This window comes from Phycodurus eques, chromosome 12 (genome assembly GCF_024500275.1).
Source record: "Phycodurus eques isolate BA_2022a chromosome 12, UOR_Pequ_1.1, whole genome shotgun sequence".
Taxonomy (NCBI): Eukaryota; Metazoa; Chordata; class Actinopteri; order Syngnathiformes; family Syngnathidae; genus Phycodurus; species Phycodurus eques.
Window position 1 is genome coordinate 13,168,858 of NC_084536.1, and position 18,912 is coordinate 13,187,769.

Genomic DNA, 18,912 nt, shown 5'->3' on the forward strand with positions numbered 1-18,912 from the left:
AGAAAAAAAAAATTTGATGTATTTTTTAATGAAATAGTGCTCTATAATATTATACTTCATAAAAAGGTAGTAATTGCATAATAAAATACAATTTAAAGGAATTACATTGTTTTTATAACACTTTTTCCTTCATCTATGCTGCTCAATCTGTTGTGTGAACCTTGACCATCTGGGAGCAGTATAAGACAGACATGATTATACTGTACTGGAGGTTCATCTCCTCTTTTTGATTCTCAGTACGACAGTAATATTAGTCGTTCCTTGCAGAGGACAAAGGATATATATGTCCGTGAGTATTACTTTATTATTTGTCTGCATGTGTTGCTGCACCATTTGTGTTAAGCTATTTGTCGCTTAAAGGTTAACACCACTGCCACATAGATGCTAATTATTAACCCGTGCGCCTATGGAGTTTCCCATTGTATGCTAGAATTCAGGTAGCAGAGGCTATGTGGTTGTTTTAAATACACAATGTGTAATTCTCTTAGTTTTTATTTTAGTTTTTTTTTCAGGTGAGTGACAATAAACAGCTTGAAGCCTATTTTTGGAGGAATATTTACTTATTATATCTGCCAAACTGCAACTTGTTGTTAAGTGAGTTGACTCAACTGCCAAAATACAGCGCTCCTATCTGCATTGCAAGTCAAAGTAAAAAAACTGGCCAAACGATGGCTTGTATCTCGAAAAACTTGTAAGTCGAGTTACTCATTTCTCAAGGCACCACTGTATTAATTCCACCCCCCTTTGCGTGGACTTTGCGTGCGTGTTCTTTGGGTTTCCTCCCACCTCCCCAAAACATGCAAATTAGGATCATTGGAACTGTCCATAAGTGTGAGTGAGAAGTTGTTTGTTAGAAAAACATGTATTTGCACTTATCAAATGTATGTATTCTGTTCTGTTAATTATTACATCATATGAACTCTGCTCGAGTGTGAAGACAAAAAAAAAGGTCACTTTGCCCTGCCTCCTTCGCGCTCTCTCTGATATTATAGTATCACAAAACAGACAAACCATATGTTTGGTCGCTGCTTGTTCATGTTTGTTTGTGTTTGTTTGCTGTATGTGACTTCACTTAAGAAAAATAGCCACTTCTTAGGAGCCGCCAGCTTGGTTGTGTTTGAACTGTCTCCTTGCATGCAAGTTTTTATTAGACTGTATTTCGTATTTCTCTCGAAGTGCTTGTCCTGTCTCTTGTCTATTTAGGGTTCACATTTTTCCCATGATATTGTTTGTCTATATATGCCCTACAATTAACTGGTGACTGATCCAGGGTGTACCCTGCTTCTCCCGGCAGAAGTCAGCTGGAATACTCCAGCTCAACCTTGACCCTAATATAACCTCTCCATTGCCCGTAGGCGTGAATAGTTTTATCTTTAAAGGTGGCTGGAGATTGACTGGCAACCGGGTGTACGCCATTTCTCTCACAAAAATAAAGAAAATGACAAGATTAACATCCTTGTCCCTGTCCTGTTGTATGCATCGGTGTCAGAACTTGGATGCGACGTGAACCTTCAGTGCCTCCTTTTGACACAGGTGGTCGACGACTCCCGGCAAAGCAACCAGCCCACCATGCCCAGGCCCTCTAGCACCTTCAGCGGGTCTAGTCGCTCAAGCCAGTACCACGACGTGGTGCCCGTGGGTACGTGGGAAGAAAAACACAACAATGTGGGTAATATAAGACGAGCCCTCCCCGCATGTTTTGCAATATTGTCTTAATGTTGTTCTCCAGCATACAACGACAAGATTGTGGCTTTTTTGAGGCAACCCAATGTCTTTGAGATACTGCAGGAGAGACAACCGGAGCTCGCCAGGAACAACTCACTCAAGTATGTTCTGCCATATCATCATCATCATCATCAAACCGCAGTTGACCTTTAATCCAGTGGTGGGAAGTAGAAACGTGGTCATGTGTTTGTAGGGAGAAGGTGCAGTTCATCCGCAGTGAGGGAGCCAATGGGCTCGCACGTCTCTCCGGGGACGCCGACCTAGTCATGCTGCTGAGGTGAGTCATGTGCTATCACGTCCTTATGTCATGTGCTATCACGTCCTTAGCTAAACGCTAACCAGACCTGCGGTGTTAGCCGTAATTAGCATTAACATCTGATAAGCGGCACATACAAATGTTTGGTGAAACTGTGGGTCTTTTTGAGTTTGGCAACACGTCCGCTGCATCCACCACGAGGCCGTAACAAGTCGCCACTCACGAACTGTGCTTCTAGTTGTCATGGTGATGAAAGCTGTTCTCCCATCGGTACATCTCGCAGTAAAAAGGGTGGGGTGAGCAGTGGCTCATTTGCATGAGACATTGGTTCTTCACAGCTTATTTGAAGAGGAAGTGATGTCGTACGTGCCGCCTTTGCTCCACCCAAATTACAGCCTCTCCTCGTCTCCTCAGAGTTCCCCGGGTAAGACAATAGCAGCATGACCAAGATACAAATATTGTGGACTTTTTACCTTAGTCTTTCTATCTATGTTTTTCCCGTTTCAATATCTTAGGCACCCAACGAGCCAACGCCCGCGCTCCTGCGCCTTACAAGCGCGATTTTGAGGCGAAACTGAGGAATTTCTATCGGAAACTGGAGACTAAAGGATATGGACAGGGACCCGGGAAAGTCAAGTAGATGGAAATTTAAATACAAATTCTGAATATTATCTTTAAATTGTATTATATCAGTTGTTTAGTATTAATCTTCCCAGGCCACACACACATACATTATATGTGATTGTTAAGCCACACTTATAGTAGCTTTAACACGCCTCACATAACCTTAATATGACGCATGAAACTTAAATATGAGGCTTGTGCAAGTAAGGCGGCCTACAAACCTGGCTCAGTTACAGCAGTTCTGTCAGTAGAAATGGGCAAAAATTCCTGCCAACTTCTGTGAGAAGCTTGTGGAAAGATATCCAAAATGTTTGAACCAAGTCATACAGTTTAAAAGCAGTAGTACCAAATACTATAAAATGTATATATACTTTTGACTTTGAAGGAAGTAATGAAAAATTTCCTTGAGAAAAATATCCTTCTCTCTTTATTCTGGCATTTAGCAAATAGAAAAGGTTTTGGTAATTCTAATTAACATAAAACAGGAAAGGTTTAGTCTGATTTCATGTCAGAGGGGGAAAAAAAAACGTAAGTGTCTTTTTATATAGTCTATATAAACATCTTGTTTCAATTGTAATGTTGAAACCAGAACCATGAAACCATGGCATGCTTTGAGATTGATTGTTTTGGGTACAGGAGCATGTGATTGTTTTGCCACACATCGCTTTGACACTAACATTAATATGCCCCGTAACTTTAATATGCCACTCTTAGTCTTAACATGCCATACATACTGTAGCTGACAGCAAGAGTGTAATTATTTTGACTTCATTTGAGATTGTTTCAATTGTGGTTATGTGCGTGTGTGTGTGTGTGCGCGCCAAGGCTCATCATACGGCGGGACCACCTTCTGGAGGACGCCTTTAACCAAATCATGTGTTACTCCCGCAAAGACCTACAGAGGAGTAAACTTTATGTCAGCTTCGTAGGCGAGGACGGGTGAGAACAAATGACAATTAATTCACACGTCTGTGAGTTTCTATTCGACCTAAATGCATATAAATGGCATCGTGATATATATTTTTTGGACAGGTTGGACTACAGCGGGCCATCTAGAGAGTTCTTCTTCCTGGTGTCCAGAGAGCTTTTCAACCCTTATTACGGCTTGTTTGAATATTCGGCCAACGACACGTACACTGTCCAAATCAGCCCGATGTCCGCCTTTGTGGATAATCACCACGAATGGTGAGGTGGTGATAATTTTAGAAGTGTTCATTCCGCTTAATAATTGTAACGCATGTGTTTTGTATACTTAGGTTTCGTTTTAGCGGGCGGATTCTGGGACTGGCTCTGGTTCATCAGTACCTGCTGGATGCCTTCTTTACTCGTCCTTTCTACAAGGGGCTGCTACGCATGTAAATCCCAAAACCAGACCTATTATTTGCTTATTTATATGTAAATTTGTAATTTTAAACGCGTAATATTTGGGGGATTTACGGTAAGCTTATTTTATCTTGTGCAACTTTTAGGCGATTTACAGTAGTCTTAGTTCATCCTGCACAACTTTTAGGGAATTTAGTCTTCTTCTAACCCGCACAACCTTTGGAGGATTTACAGTAGTCTTATGTTAACATGTGTAGCTATGAAGGATTTTACAGTACAAGTTTGGGGGGCGGATTTTCAGTGGTTTTATTTTAACCTCCACAACATTTAGGGAATTTACGGTAGTCTTATTTTCACCTGTTCAAGTTTTTTTCCATTTCATTTTAACATAGGCAACCTTTGTGAGGATTTCTGTAGTCTCATTACAACCTGCACAACTTTATTTATGGTAAATGTATTTTAACCTGTAAAATTTATGAGGGACTTAAGGTAGTGCCATTTTGACCTGCACAACTTTTCGGTAATTTACGGTTGTCCAATTGAAACTTGCGCAACTCTGGGGGATTTATGCTAGCCTTACTTTAACCTGTTCAACATTTACAGTTTTTATCGTAATTTCATTTTAACCTACCCAAATTTGGGCTAATTAAAACTTGTGCAACTTTTAGGGCAGTGTCATTTTAACCCATGCAATTTTGGGGGGGCTTTGTGGCAGTCTTATTTTAATCTGTGCAATTTTTGCAGAATTTACAGTAGTCTCATTTTGTCCTGCATAATTTAGGTTGTATTTTCAGTAATTTTATCTTAACCTGTGCAACCTTTTGTGGTATTTTACAGTTGTCTTATTTTAGCCTTGCAACTTTTGAGGGTATTTACAGTAGTCTTATTTTAACCTGCACAACATTTGCTTTGTTTTTACAGTACTTTTCTTTTTTACTTGTGTGCTTTATGCAGACCATGTGATCTGAGTGACCTGGAGTTCCTGGACGAGGAGTTCCACCAGAGCCTGCAATGGATGAAGGACAACGATATCGAGGACATGCTAGACCTCACTTTCACAGTGAACGAAGAGGTCTTTGGACAGGTACACACTTGAGGCGCAACAGCTGAATAAATGTTAATATCAAGCAACAAAGAGAGACAAATACAGGTTAAAATCAAACTACTGTAAAACCCATAAAGTTGCATGGATAAATAACAAAATTATCCACAAATCCCCCAAACATTGTGCAGGATACAGTGTAATTGCGGTAAAACTCCCAAATGTTGCACAGGTAAAAATACAATTACCTCGGTCCATAAATCCCCCAGAAGTTGCACAAATTGAAATAAACCTACCGTAAATCCCCAAAGTTGCACAAGTTAAAATAAGACTGCTGTAAATTACCAAAATGTTGTACGGGCTAAAATAAAACGACAGTAAAACGGCCAAAAGTTGCAGAGATGAAAATAAAACTACTTTAAATCCCTTTAAAAATGAGCATATTAAATTAAACTACAAATAAAAATAATAATAATAAAACTACTGTAAAATCCCCAAAGGGTAAAAATACAACTATCATAACTCACCCAAACATTACACAGGTTAAATTAAAACTACTGTAATCCCCCAAAGGTTTGCATAGTATAAAATAAGACTACTGTAAATCACTCAAAAGTTGTCGAGGTTAAAATAAAACTACCATAACTCACTCAGTTGCTCAGGTTGAAATAGCACTACTGTAAATCTCCCACAAGTTGTGCAGTCTAGGAGGCACGGTAGCCGACTGGTTAGAGTGTCAGCCTCACAGTTCTGAGGACCCGGGTTCAATCCCCGGCCCCGCCTGTGTGGAGTTTGCATGTTCTCCCCGTACCTGCATGGGTTTTCTCCGGGCACTCCGGTTTCCTCCCACATCCCAAAAAACATGCATTAATTGAAGACTCTAAATTGCCCGTAGGTGTGACTGTGTGTGCGAATTGTTGTTTGTTTGTATGTGCCCTGCAATTGGCTGGCAACCAGTTCAGGGTGTACCCCGATGATAGCTGGGATAGGCTCCAGCACGCCCGCGACCCCAGTGAGGAGAAGCGGCTCAGAAAATGGATGGATGGATTGTGCAGTCTAAAATAAAAATAATGTCCCTAAAAGTTGCATAAAAGACAATTACCATAAATCCTTCAAAAGATGTGCAAAATATAATAAAACTACCGTAAATCCACCAAAAGTTGTGCAGGTTCAAATAAGCCTACCGTACATCCCCCAAAAGTTCATTTTTGGCATTACATGAAATATATTCATGTGTTTCTGTGATGTTGCAGATCACCGAGAGAGAGCTGAAGCCTGGCGGGGCCGGCATCCCCGTGTCGGAGAAAAACAAGAAGGAGTACATCGAGCGGATGGTCAAGTGGCGCATTGAAAGGGGAGTGGCTCAGCAGACGGAGAGCCTGGTCCGAGGCTTCTATGAGGTACTGACGTAGCACAATAAACACGGCACTGTAAACTTCAAAAGAGTCACAAAATTCAGGACATCCAGGGAAATAATTCAATCACATTCCCCATATTTCCACGTTTCCCAGAATTACAAATTCCCCCTCCCCAGACACAAAAAAACTATTAAGTGAACGAGCTATTTTTTGTTTTTGTTTTGTTTTGTTTTTTTAAAGGTCTTCATCTTTCCTCTTCCACCCGAACTGTTCAATTCATTGAGGACATCTCGTGAATTATTTTTCACATCCCCAAAATTCTCACATTTTTAATTCATCTACATTTTCCATGACATCCATCCATCCATTTTCAACACCGCTTATCCTGGTTAGGCTCGCGGGGCGCTGGAGCCTATCCCAGCTGACTTCGGGCGAAAGGTTTTTCCATGACAACCTTCTCAAATTAATGCAGACATACAGTATTACATTTTTACCTCTTGACTAATTCAAACCATTCCAACTTCAAAATGTTCAGATCATTTAGGAAATCACAAGAACTATTTATCATGTTCACTAAATCCCCACATTTTCAAAATAATATAATGAAGAAAAAGTTCACATATTTATCTCCTCCTTCCACTTTTTTCAACTGATTCAAACCATTTCAACTTTAAATAGTTCAGCTCATTCAGAAACTCTATGGAACTATTTGATTAGAATTTCTTAAACTTTTGCAATGAAATTCCAAAATTAAGAGATATGTGTATTTTAAAAATTGAGATCCACATTTTTCAACCTATTAAAACCATTCCAACTTCAGTTTGTTTAGCCCAATCCGGGCATATGCAGAGCTATTTATCACATTCCAAATTTTTAGCAATAAATTTCCCAGATTACGAGATATTTCACAAATTTCCTTTCCTTCCACATCGCAAGTAATTCAAACCATTGCAAGTCTCACTTGCTACATTTCAACATTTAAATTCTTCAGCAGTCACATGCAATAGCTACACAAACTGCATTCTTACCTTATCATTTCTGATGTGTTTTGTGTGTTTTGAAGGTGGTGGACGTGCGACTGGTGTCGGTGTTTGACGCCAGGGAGCTGGAGCTGGTGATCGCCGGCACCGCCGAGATCGACCTGGCAGACTGGAGGAACAACACAGAGTACAGAGGAGGTCAGTTCAAAGGAACGGAATCCATCCATCCATCCATTTTCTGAGCAGCTGCTCCTCCTCACTAGGGTCGCGGACGTTCTGGAGCCTATCCCAGCAATCATCGGGCAGGAGGCAGGGTACACCCTGAACTGATTGCCAGCCAATCGCAGGGCACACATAAACAAACAACCATTCACACACACATTGACACCTACGGGCAATTTAGAGTTGTCAATTAACCTAGCATTGCATGTTTTTGGTATGTGGGCGGAAACCGGAGTGCCCGGAGAAAACCCACACAGGCAAGGGGAGAACATGCAAACTCCACACAGGTGGGGCCGGGGATTGAACCCTGGTCCTCAGAACTGTGAGGCAGACGCTCTAACCAGTCGGCCACCTTGTGAGGATAAGAGGCTCAGAAAATGGATGGATGGATGGAAATAAATTATGATAGTGAGGTAAGGCATCTGAAAAAAAGTTAATTGCTTTCATAAATTAAATTTAATTGAGATAAAGATAAAATAAATTCAATAGCAAAATAACATCAATAGATATTTTTTAAAACACACTATGAATATGAAAACTTTCATTATTTAAAATAAAAAATTAACATTAAAATGAAGATAAACTGTTCAGAGAATTGATGGATGAAAAAAAACAAAACAAACTTTTTTTTTTCTAACATTAATTATTTTAGGGCGATAATGTATCTGAACAATGTATGGATAAAAATTAGAATGAAAACTAACAAGCGAACAAAAAAACTAACAAAATAAAGACGTAAAAACAAATAAATAGACAAAAATATTGTTTAATTTAACTTATATTATTATAGTGAAGTAATGTATCTGGAAAAAAGTGAAGTAAATTTAAAAATCAACAAAGAATTAATAAAATAGAATGCACACATTTAAAAAAAAAAAAAAGTATTAATGTGAAGTATCTTAAAAATATATTTTCATTAATAAAAATAAAAAAATACAATAAAAATATTACAATGAAAATAAAATATTTAAATTCTGCAAAACATAAGAAATAGAAACCAAATAAAACTGAAAAAAATATATTTTTTTATTTAGAAAAATCTTAGTGGAGTAATGTATGTGGACAAAAGTGTATTACTTTTATAAACACACAATATAAAAACAGTATAATTAAAAACAAATAAAAATAATTAAAACAGAAATCCTCCAAATCTGAGACCATGGTCCTCAGTCGGAAAAGGGAGGCTTGCCCTCTCCAGGTCGGGGATGAGATCCTGCCCCAAGTGGAGGAGTTCAAGTATCTTGAGGTCTTGGTCACGAGTGAGGGAAGAATGGAACGGGAGAGCGACAGGCGGATCGGTGCAGTGTCTGCAGTGATGCGCACTTTGTATCGGTCCGTTGTGGTAAAGAAGGAGCTAAGCCGAAACGCAAAGCTCTCAATTTACCAGTCGATCTATGTTCCTACACTCACCTATGGTAACGAGCTGTGGGTCATCACCGAAAGAACAATAAACCGGATACAAGCGGCCGAAATTAGTTTCTTCTGCAGGGTGTCCAGTCTCTCCCTTAGAGATAGGGTGAGAAGCTCAATCATCCGGGAGCATCTCAGAGTAGAGCCGCTGCTCCTCCACATCGAGAGGAGCCAGATGAGGTGGCTGGGGCATCTGATTCGGATGCCTCCCCGGTGAGGTGCTCCGGGCACGTCCCACTGGGAGGAGACCCCGGGGACAACCCAGGACACGCTGGAGAGACTACATCTTTCGGCTGGCCTGGGAACGCCTCGGGATTTCCCCGGAAGAGCTGGATGAAGTGGCTGGGGAGACGGAAGTGTGGGCGTCCCTGCGAAAGCTACTGCCACCGCGACCCGACCTCGGATAAGCGGTAGAAAATGGATGGATGGATAAAACAGAAATTAATAAAATGATTATTTTCTTAAATATGATATGGAGGTAATGTATCTGAAAAAGGAAATACAGTACCTTCATTTGTGTGTATTTTTTATTTTCTGAACTTGATGGAAAATAAATAAAAGTAACCGGGTTAAAGGAATGAAAAGCTGCTATCCTGTGTGTGTGGCTGAAGAGCTGCCAGGAGGAAGGAAAGCAGCGCATGAGTCAGTTTCAGCGCGAGGCTCTTTTAATAGAAGCATCGACATAGAACACGCCCATTAAACATTAAACAGCAGAGACCATTCAAAAGTCAACGTGCAGGAACAGATGAAGGCAAGATGAAGGGATGCAGGCTAGCGGATGAGGAAGAGGGGGACCTGGACTAGAGCTTATTTGTTATTCCTCTGACTCATGCTCCGCCATCATCCACCTCCCTCCTTCCCTCCCTCAGGTTACCATGACAACCACATAGTGATACGCTGGTTCTGGGCTGCTGTGGAGAGGTTCAACAATGAGCAGAGGCTGCGACTTCTGCAGGTAGGGCACGTGGACCTGCCCATGCTGCCACCGTCTGGCCGTTTGGCTGTACTGTTTTTTTTATTTTATTTTTTTAAATATTACTACAGTATTTTGGTGTCATTTGGGCCACATTCACCCTAATTTGATCTTCAGTGGGCCAAACCAGTATATTTGTGGCTTAATAAACTAAGTAATGTCTATTCCAAAAAATGTCCCCATTGTTTTGGTGAAAATAATTTGTAATTTCTGAAAATATTTACATTGTTTTAATTATCATGTTGCAAATCACATGAGCAAGCTGACATTTCTTAAAAATCCAAATAATTGCAATTTCAACATACCATAAATTAATATTGAGCATAAAATTGGGCTGGTTAAAATAAACCCTCGACCACCCCCCATAAATCGCCCAAAAATTGCAATGGTTAATATAAAACTACCATAAACCCCCCAAATAGAATAACAGTAAAGCCCTCAAAAGTTGCACAGGTTAAATAAAAAGCTACCATAATCGCCCCGAAAAAAAGAATAAAGCAATCTTCCATAAAGATAGTTAATGATAAAAGATAGTCAGTCTACAGGATTTTAGCCTTGATTTTGGCCCGATTAGCTATCACAGGCGATTTCCCAGATCGAGCCCAACATATTTTGTCGGGAACATAAAGCCCAGGACCAACGATTTGGCCCTACAACGCCAAAATGAAAAGTCGAGTATGTTTGATTTTTTGGGATATCTTCAGTGTAATGTCCCGTGCTTGGAGTTGCCAGCATAGTTGGTCGCTGTTGTCAACATTTATTCACGCGCACGAACCAATGTTTACCGAAGCTTTACAGCATGATTGGAGAGAACGCCGGCTTGTTTACATACAAACGTTAGTGCTAGCACTAGTTTGCTAGGCTACATAACATGATCCTGCCCGCTTACGAGCTGTATTGTATTAAAAGTACGTGAACATACCTCAAGCTCTTCTTGAATGGACAACCCACTCCCTAGCACTGGTGACCACAACGCACTTTTCCTCTTTTCCCTCCCAACACAATAAATACATTGGCGTGATCCATTGTTGTTATGGACGCCATGGTAACGAGTGTATCCAGTCGCATTGACCGGTTACACGTTTTCTGGTTCCGCCTCTCCGACAGTGTTTGATTTGACAAGATAAAGCCCAGCGATTGTAAAAGACTGTATACGGTGCTATCGGAATAAATATCGTGTCATGTTGCCACTGTCTTCCCCAGGTACGGCAAGATTTTATGGCAGTAGTCTGACATAGTGCAGTCGTGAAAGACCAGATTTGTCATGTAGTTTGTTCCAGGGATAAATCATGTATTATATTTTCACTGGCAGAGGCAGCACTTTATCACCAAGCCAGGCACTCAACTATTTTATAAAATCCATTTAAAAAATAATAATAATAAATACACACTTTTCCATTATGTTTTCCCTTTCAAATCTTCTCTCTCTAGTTTGTGACAGGCACATCCAGTATTCCTTATGAAGGCTTTGCCTCGCTACGTGGAAGTAACGGACCCCGCAGGTTCTGTGTCGAGAAGTGGGGGAAAATCACCTCTTTACCCAGGTAGGATCACAGACTCGCACAAAAACATGTTCATCATAACAGGAGGTATGAAAAAGTATCAAGGGGGCACGCACCAAACTGAACTAGATGATGACATTTTGGTTAAACATAATCATTTTGAGTGAATTCCTGGCCTTGTCCTTTGTTAGAAAGGTGGGGGAATAGCCCTGTGTACACCAGTTTCACCAATAGGTACAAAACTGTGTGGACACAAATCACAATCATAACAGGGTGCAAAAAAAAAAATTCTCTCAATGACACACGACTGAAAATGAGCAGGAAGTTGACCATTTTGGTTTGAACCAGACATTTCAGGTGAATTCCAGGACTCATATTAGAGTCAGAGGGAAGAAAATTTCAGCCCAGAAAACTAGTTAAATCTATTGCCATGAAATTGCGTGGACATGCCTGTCATAATGTCATGTATGAAATAGAACAGGAAGGCGGTTATTTTGGTTTGAAGTAACAATTTTGGGTGAAACTCAGACCTTGTTATTCGAAAAAGAGGAAAAAAAAAAAAAAAAAAGTTTGAACGATCAACATGAAATTTAGTGGACGTCTATAATAACAGGACACATGAAAAAGTCTCAAGTACCCATGTATGAACTCGAACAGGATGTCGGCCATTTTGGTTTGAAGCTGACATTATTGGTGAAATGCAGTGTTTGTACTCACTATCATGTACCTTTATGTTCTCCAGAGCGCACACTTGCTTCAATCGGCTGGACCTGCCACCCTACCCATCCTTCTCCATGCTCTATGAGAAGCTGGTGACGGCCGTGGAGGAGACCAGCACCTTCGGTTTGGAGTGACCCCCCCTTACCTCCAAAGACATCTCACCCCACAGAGAAAAGAACCCCACAAAGTGATTTTCAAAAGCGGCACGGTGGTATTTTACTTCACCGAGCCACACACACCTGTGCTTTATCTCTTCAGTTAACTGCAATCAGTTTACTGGATTCACTCTTCCTCTTCCTGCACCTTAGAGAGAGACAATGAAGAACTCTCTCTGGACCTCGAAACTGTGTCTGCGGAATTAATGCTAAGTTCACACTTTCTCCATCAATCATTTTTAACAGCATGGAAGAATGACGTTTTAGACATTTTTGCTATGGTATTGGGGATACACTAAGAAACAAAAATTTGGTTTGAGACTTAATGTACTTTGTAACCCTCCTGTTATGTCTTTTTCTCTCTGGTTTTCAAATTGGGTACTGGGCCTGACAAAAATCAACAATTCTTGCAAGTGCATGGATACTGGGGTGAATGCTTGTATTTTTGGGGTTCACAACACAATGCAGTCAGAGCTCAGTCAGTTGCGCCCCCTGGAAAGTTAGAAAAAAAAAAATCCACCCCCAAAACCAGTTTTACCACTCGATACGGAATTGGGTGGACATGTCTATCATAACAGGACATAGGAAAAAGTCTCAAGGACCAGCAACCAAAATGCAACACCCAGTCCACCATTTTGGTTTAACGGTTTGGTTGAATCAGGGAGCGTGGCTTCAACATGTCCAAAAACTCAAAAATGTTTAATCAGTGTGTATCCTGGTGAAAAACTATGTACTTCGGGAGTCCCAAATGTATTCATTTTAGTTGTTTTAAACACACCCACCCTGAAAATTCAATTAGTTGAGCTGCCTGGAAAGTTAGAGAAAACCAGCCCCCGGCATCAATGATCAACACGAAATTTGAGGGGTTACGTCTATGATAACAGGACGCACATAAAAGTCTCAAGGACCCATGCCGGAAAATTGAAAAGGAAGTCGGTCATTTTGGTTAGAAGCAGACATTTTGGGGCCAATTCCAGGCATTGTACTTGTTTAGAACAATGGTCTTACAGATTGCTATGAAACTGGGTGTCTACCATAAGAGGAGACACAAAAAAGTCTCAAGGACCCGTGCCTGAAATTGAACAGGAAGTCAGCCATTTTGCTGTAAAGCACCCATTATTAGTGAATTCCAGGCATTGTACTTTGTTTCAGAGTTATAAATATAAATTTTGCCCCGGACACCATTTCCACCAATTGACGAAAAAATTGAGTGGACATGTCTATCATAACAGGACACACAAAACGAATTCCCAAAAACTTTAATTTTTAAAAATGTGCCTGGATAAGTGTTTAATATCCAGCAGACATACCAGGAGGGTTAACCAGGAGTCACACATAATGAGTATTGTAATACTGACATTACGAGTGATTCGTTTCAGATGGCGCAGTCAAGATAGTTGCCGTTAATACTGCAACACGACAGACAAACAAACACACACGATGCTCTAGGTGCACTTTCCTACAAAGTAACGTACACTCCACTGCACGGATATGTTTACTACCCCGACACACCTTTCAGCCCCCATAGAAATTCTTAATCCCTCTCATGAAAACTGGTCCACTCTTGCATGAGTCATGGCCAACAGCTCGCCTTGCAAAGAGAGGCAACGCCTGCCCCGAAGGTATGCACAGGAAGAAATGAATGTATTAAATATGTGACTGAATGTACGTATGAATCTCAAGCCATGACTAGAAGCTCACATATGGGAAGCCGGAGTTGGATGAGACTGTTTTCCATGTATGATTTTCAAATGTTTTCAGAGAAACTGAGGAGGTCATAGCTACACGTGAGGTACTTCTATAAAAACGCTGTGTTAACCGGCCGTTTGTAGGATATGCAAGGAAAAGTAATGCAATTGAATGGGTGAAAAACCTTTGTATTTTATTAGAGTTACTTGATTGTATTCATGAATCTTATCAAACCTCTAATGGCTTTGGAGCTAAACACAATCAGGAGAGGCATAAGAGTCATTTGCAGGCCCCAAATACAATCTGTCACTATTGGATCCGATTCGGCTTTTTATTAGGGTCCAAGCACCCAATCTTGCAGATAATTCCAGGTACAGTTTATACTTTGGTAGAAAAAAAAAAAAATATATATATATATATATATATTTCTTTTTCCTTTTAAATCGGCCCCAACACCAGTTTAACTGATCAACAAAATGTGTGGACAGATCTAGCATACAGTAACAGGACGCATGACAAAGTCTCAAGGACCCATACTCCAAATTTAACAGGAAGTCGGCCAATATGTTGTAACGTACCCATTTTTAATTAATTCAGACATCTGTTCATACTTTTGTCAAGGCCAATATTCCAACATATTCCAAAGCTACAAAAGCAGTTAATGAGACTTTTTTTTTTAAGCAAAATATTGTATTTTCATGCCAAAAGCTGTGTTTCTGATGGTTGTGGTGGGCTTAATTTTTCCCTGATTATCCTACAAATTGCTTAAAAGAAGGTTTGTAGTATCCTTCAGTGAAGAATGTTGTAGAATTACTGGTCTAAGCACTGTACTGTTTACAGCCGGGTGGTATCACAAGATCCTGCAGAGAGAACAAAACCCATCCAATCTACCAACTTGGTTAAGTTGTACCAATGATCTACCTGATGTACGACTTCTGTGACCATCAACTCACTACTTTTGCCTTGACAGCATGCGATAAAACAGACTGTTGAGTACACAACTAAGCCCCATTTCACACCGTCTTATTACACTTCCTTCCCAACAAAAATGCTCTTTTTTGTGATGGGGTGCATGCATAACAAAACCTTACTGTACAGACAAGAGTTGAGGAGCTAGACCGGCTGAAGCTAGAATAGCACTAGATAGCTCCATGCGCGTGTGCTGCGAGACGCCAAGGCAAGACTTTTATATTCCATCATGCATGTGAGTGGTTCTTGGTCGGCTCTGTGAGCTGGGGGCCATAAAATCTGTGACGGCATTGTGTTCTAGCTTGATATTGCATGCTCAACTATTGCAAGACACTGACTGTCCTTACTAGCTTTTTCTGCATGAGGATATTGCTATCAGAAAAAAAAGAGAAGGAGATGAATTGTTATTGTTTTTTTCATAGTGGAAATCACAGTCATGAGCCCCTCGTGGTTTACCTGGTCATACCAGAGTGTCGAAACTAATTAGGAGTGCAAAGTAGTCAGCATAAGTCACTTTTAATGAGCTCTGGGAATGTGCAATGTAGTTTGAATGTGTCCAGTATGGCATGTTACCCCAAAACGTCACTTTTCACGTGTCTCCCGCCTATCTTAGTAATAGGTTGATGGTTATGGTTCATTGCTAGTGATTCGGCAATGAACCAATAGGGCTGTTTTGACAACAAAACAAAAAAAATAAAAAATAATTCAAAAACACATGAATGTGGACCATGTGTGCAGTCATCATGTTTGTCTCTTATTTGTATATAACTGTAAATGTACAGCATATGTCCTGTTGTGTGTATAAATATATATTTTGCACTGAATGTACCAAAGGAGCTCCAGAAGTCAAGCGTTTGGTCTGCTTTTATTTCAAACCCTGCCCACACAGTACATCGCTTTACTTTGTACCGCGACTATTCAAAATAAATTGTAATGTTATTTTTGCCTCTAATTTGAGATTAAATTGAGAATACAAAGCATCAATTTCACCCCGCTAGTTGTCACAAAAGTAAAAAAAAATGTGGATTGATGAAAGGAAATCACATAGTTTTGTACAATTAGCTTTGTTGAAAAATAATTTAAAAAAAAAAAAAAACGATGTAGCTACAGACACAGAAACAAGGTGTTGTTTTCCTAGTTTTTGCATTTAATGTTTTTACATTCAACTAAAGTGTTCTGGTGTTTAGGTGAAGGCCTAGGAGGATGTGAACACGCTTCAAGGCTCACATGCTCATAAACATGTTAGCAAGATGCTATTAAATGTTAGCAACATGCTAATACATATTAGTTACATTCTCATTCTCATGTACATACATTCTCTTTGCCACATGGTCGTGGAGCCATATGCTTATAAAATATGTTAGCCACAAGTAATTAACATGTTAGCCACCTGCTCTTACACATTAGACCCATGCTCATAGGTTAGCCACATGTAATAATAAACATATTAGCCTCATACTAAAATGCATGATAAAAAGTCAACAAATTTGAAGTCATGATTCAATCAAATCCACCCTCAAAATTATTCAATTGAAAAATAAAATAGAGACAGAAAAATACAATATTTTATATGGACATTGTTTTCCGGTGTCACTCTTTTTTTTTTCCTCCAATTTCAACTTCCTAGTTTGCACATTACATTTTTTTTTCCCACTTTCAACTTAATAGCAGTGTTTTGCCAGGTAAAACTTAGTAGCCCCCAGAATCCAGTTTAGCCAAGGAACGTGAAATTTGGTTGGAGTTTCTACCATGACGAGACCCACAAAAAAGTCCCAAGAAGGCATGCCCGAAAACACAGGAAGTCTGCCATTTTCCAGGGGTCCTTCAAAGACCTGTCCTAGATTTTGCCTGATTGCATGTGAACCTCATATACTAGACAGATGGACAAAGCTAAATTAATAACAGTAAATTGCGAAACATTTCATTTGCGTCATTGCATGTGGGTGCAGCATGGTAGTGAAGTTTGATTACTCACCATAAACCAGGAAACTAATAATGAGCATAAGGTGTGGCAGGGCCCATTCAATGATGCTTGCAGCTAAAATTTATATTTTTAAAAAAGTATTATTGTTATTGTTCTTATTATATGACGTGATTTTTTTTTCTTTATTTACAAATAACTAAATCAATTGAGCTGGCACGGTGGTAACTGGTTAGCACATCTGTCTCACAGTTCTGAGGACCAGGGTTCAAATCGCGGCCCCGGTCTGTGTGGAGTTTGCATGTTCTCCCCGTGCCTGTGTGGGTTTTCTCCGGGCACTCCGGTTTCCTCCCACATCCCAAAAACATGCTTGGTAGGTTAATTGACAACTCTAAATTGCCCGTAGGTGTGAATGTGAGCGCGAATGGTTGTTTGTATGTGCCCTGCGATTGGCTGGCAACCAGTTCAGGGTGTACCCCGCCTCTCACCCGAAGTTAGCTGGGATAGGCTCCAGCACGCCCGCGACCCTTGTGAGGATAAAGCGGTATAGAAAATGGATGGATGGATAAATCAATTGAATAGTTGTAATAAAAAAAACAGGCAACTTTGATTAGTTGATTCTTAATCTTTGTAAGTTTGGTCACGAACATCAATAAAGATACAGGGATGGGCAATTTAAACGATACCACAAATTTTCGTCAGCGCTACCAGGGGGCCACATTGGGCGTTCCTAACCAGATGTATGACAAAAATTACATTTTAAATATAGACAAAATGTGTGCATAAATCTGTTTTTTAATTGAACCAATGTACAGTGTAGTATCTTAATATAGTTAATGCTCAAATGCATATATATATATATATATATATATATATATATATATATATATATATACATACACACATACACATACATATATACATACATACATACATACATATATAAAACTTTACTTACCAGCATGCATTGTGTCATTCAATGCAAATGTTTTGCTGTAATAAGGTAACGATAATCATTATTGTTTGCATGAAACCCTGACTGCGAGTTGTGTTTGATATACAGTAGTAACCTCCCGGTCAGTTCTGTTGTATGTTAAGCTAAGCGTGATCTGGCATCGAACAAAATAAATAAGATGCTAGTGTGCACTTCCTGGTAATTACACAACAAAGGCTCAATGTTCTCTGAGGGAAAAGAGCATTCGTTTGTCTTCTGTGACTCATCAGTACCACAAAACAATCATGGCTGACAGTATCTTGAAGCAGACTAGGGACACAGGCTTGCCTTTAAATTTGTTGAAAATGTCATCTGCTTCTTATTCGTCTCAGAGGGAGAAGACCCGGTGGAAGTGCTACCAATTGATGTACCATCTAGTTGCGAATGGGTGAACGGTGCTATTACAACTTAAAACTGATCAGGTATCGTAGAGGAAACAGCCTTAGAAGTTTCTCCTCCCTGCCCCCACCCTCCAAAATAAATAAATAAAATGTTTTGCTTTTTTTTTTTCCCCCAAGGGGCCACTCCGGGTGTGGGCATGGGTCACATACGGCCCGCAGTTGTCCATCCCTACTTTAGGGGTATCTTAGTAAGACAATCAATTACTACATTCCAAATTTTTCAGTAACTGAAAAAAAATAACCAATGGTCTACTTGTTGAGCTACAAGAACACTACAGACAGTGAGAACCCACAATTAAAAGTAACTTTTTTTTTTCAGACATCTTGTAGTCACATTAATTGGGCAGATTAAAAGATCTTGGAAAGGACTATAGTCATTTTTCTTTTTTATTGCCTTAGATTTAAAAAAAAAATTTTTGATCGCAAATTGAATTGGAACGAAGGAATGATACATGCATTGTTCTTGTGAACTCATACAAGGTTTATTATGGTCTCATTTTGCTGTATTCTTACATTTTTTTACTCTTAAATAAGTTTGAATGCTTTTGTTTGTCTTCAAATTGTTTTTCACAACCATTTCCTCGTCGAAAGATACAATTGGAGAGAACTACACCCACAAAACACCAGTACGCATGCGCGGAAGTTCAA

The 18,912-nt window shown here is 39.8% G+C and overlaps 1 protein-coding gene across 3 annotated transcripts in view; it reads left to right on the plus strand.

Moving 5' to 3' along the window:
- hecw2a (HECT, C2 and WW domain containing E3 ubiquitin protein ligase 2a) overlaps positions 1–15,785 on the plus strand; it is a 40,632-nt gene extending 24,847 nt beyond the window's left edge. For 2 of the 3 annotated variants that reach the window (XM_061691823.1, XM_061691824.1), the window contains exons 17-30: positions 1,534–1,639; positions 1,730–1,826; positions 1,919–2,002; positions 2,320–2,405; positions 2,497–2,617; positions 3,431–3,544; positions 3,638–3,790; positions 3,862–3,960; positions 4,883–5,012; positions 6,224–6,370; positions 7,392–7,506; positions 9,810–9,895; positions 11,345–11,457; positions 12,158–15,785. In XM_061691823.1, coding sequence (XP_061547807.1) covers positions 1,534–1,639; positions 1,730–1,826; positions 1,919–2,002; positions 2,320–2,405; positions 2,497–2,617; positions 3,431–3,544; positions 3,638–3,790; positions 3,862–3,960; positions 4,883–5,012; positions 6,224–6,370; positions 7,392–7,506; positions 9,810–9,895; positions 11,345–11,457; positions 12,158–12,269 — 1,563 coding nt within the window. In that variant the 3' untranslated portion in view covers positions 12,270–15,785. Of the gene's footprint in view, positions 1–1,533; positions 1,640–1,729; positions 1,827–1,918; positions 2,003–2,319; positions 2,406–2,496; positions 2,618–3,430; positions 3,545–3,637; positions 3,791–3,861; positions 3,961–4,882; positions 5,013–6,223; positions 6,371–7,391; positions 7,507–9,809; positions 9,896–11,344; positions 11,458–12,157 lie in introns of those variants that run through there. The other variant, XM_061691825.1, reaches the window with a different exon arrangement.
- The last annotated feature ends 3,127 nt before the right edge of the window (positions 15,786–18,912 follow it).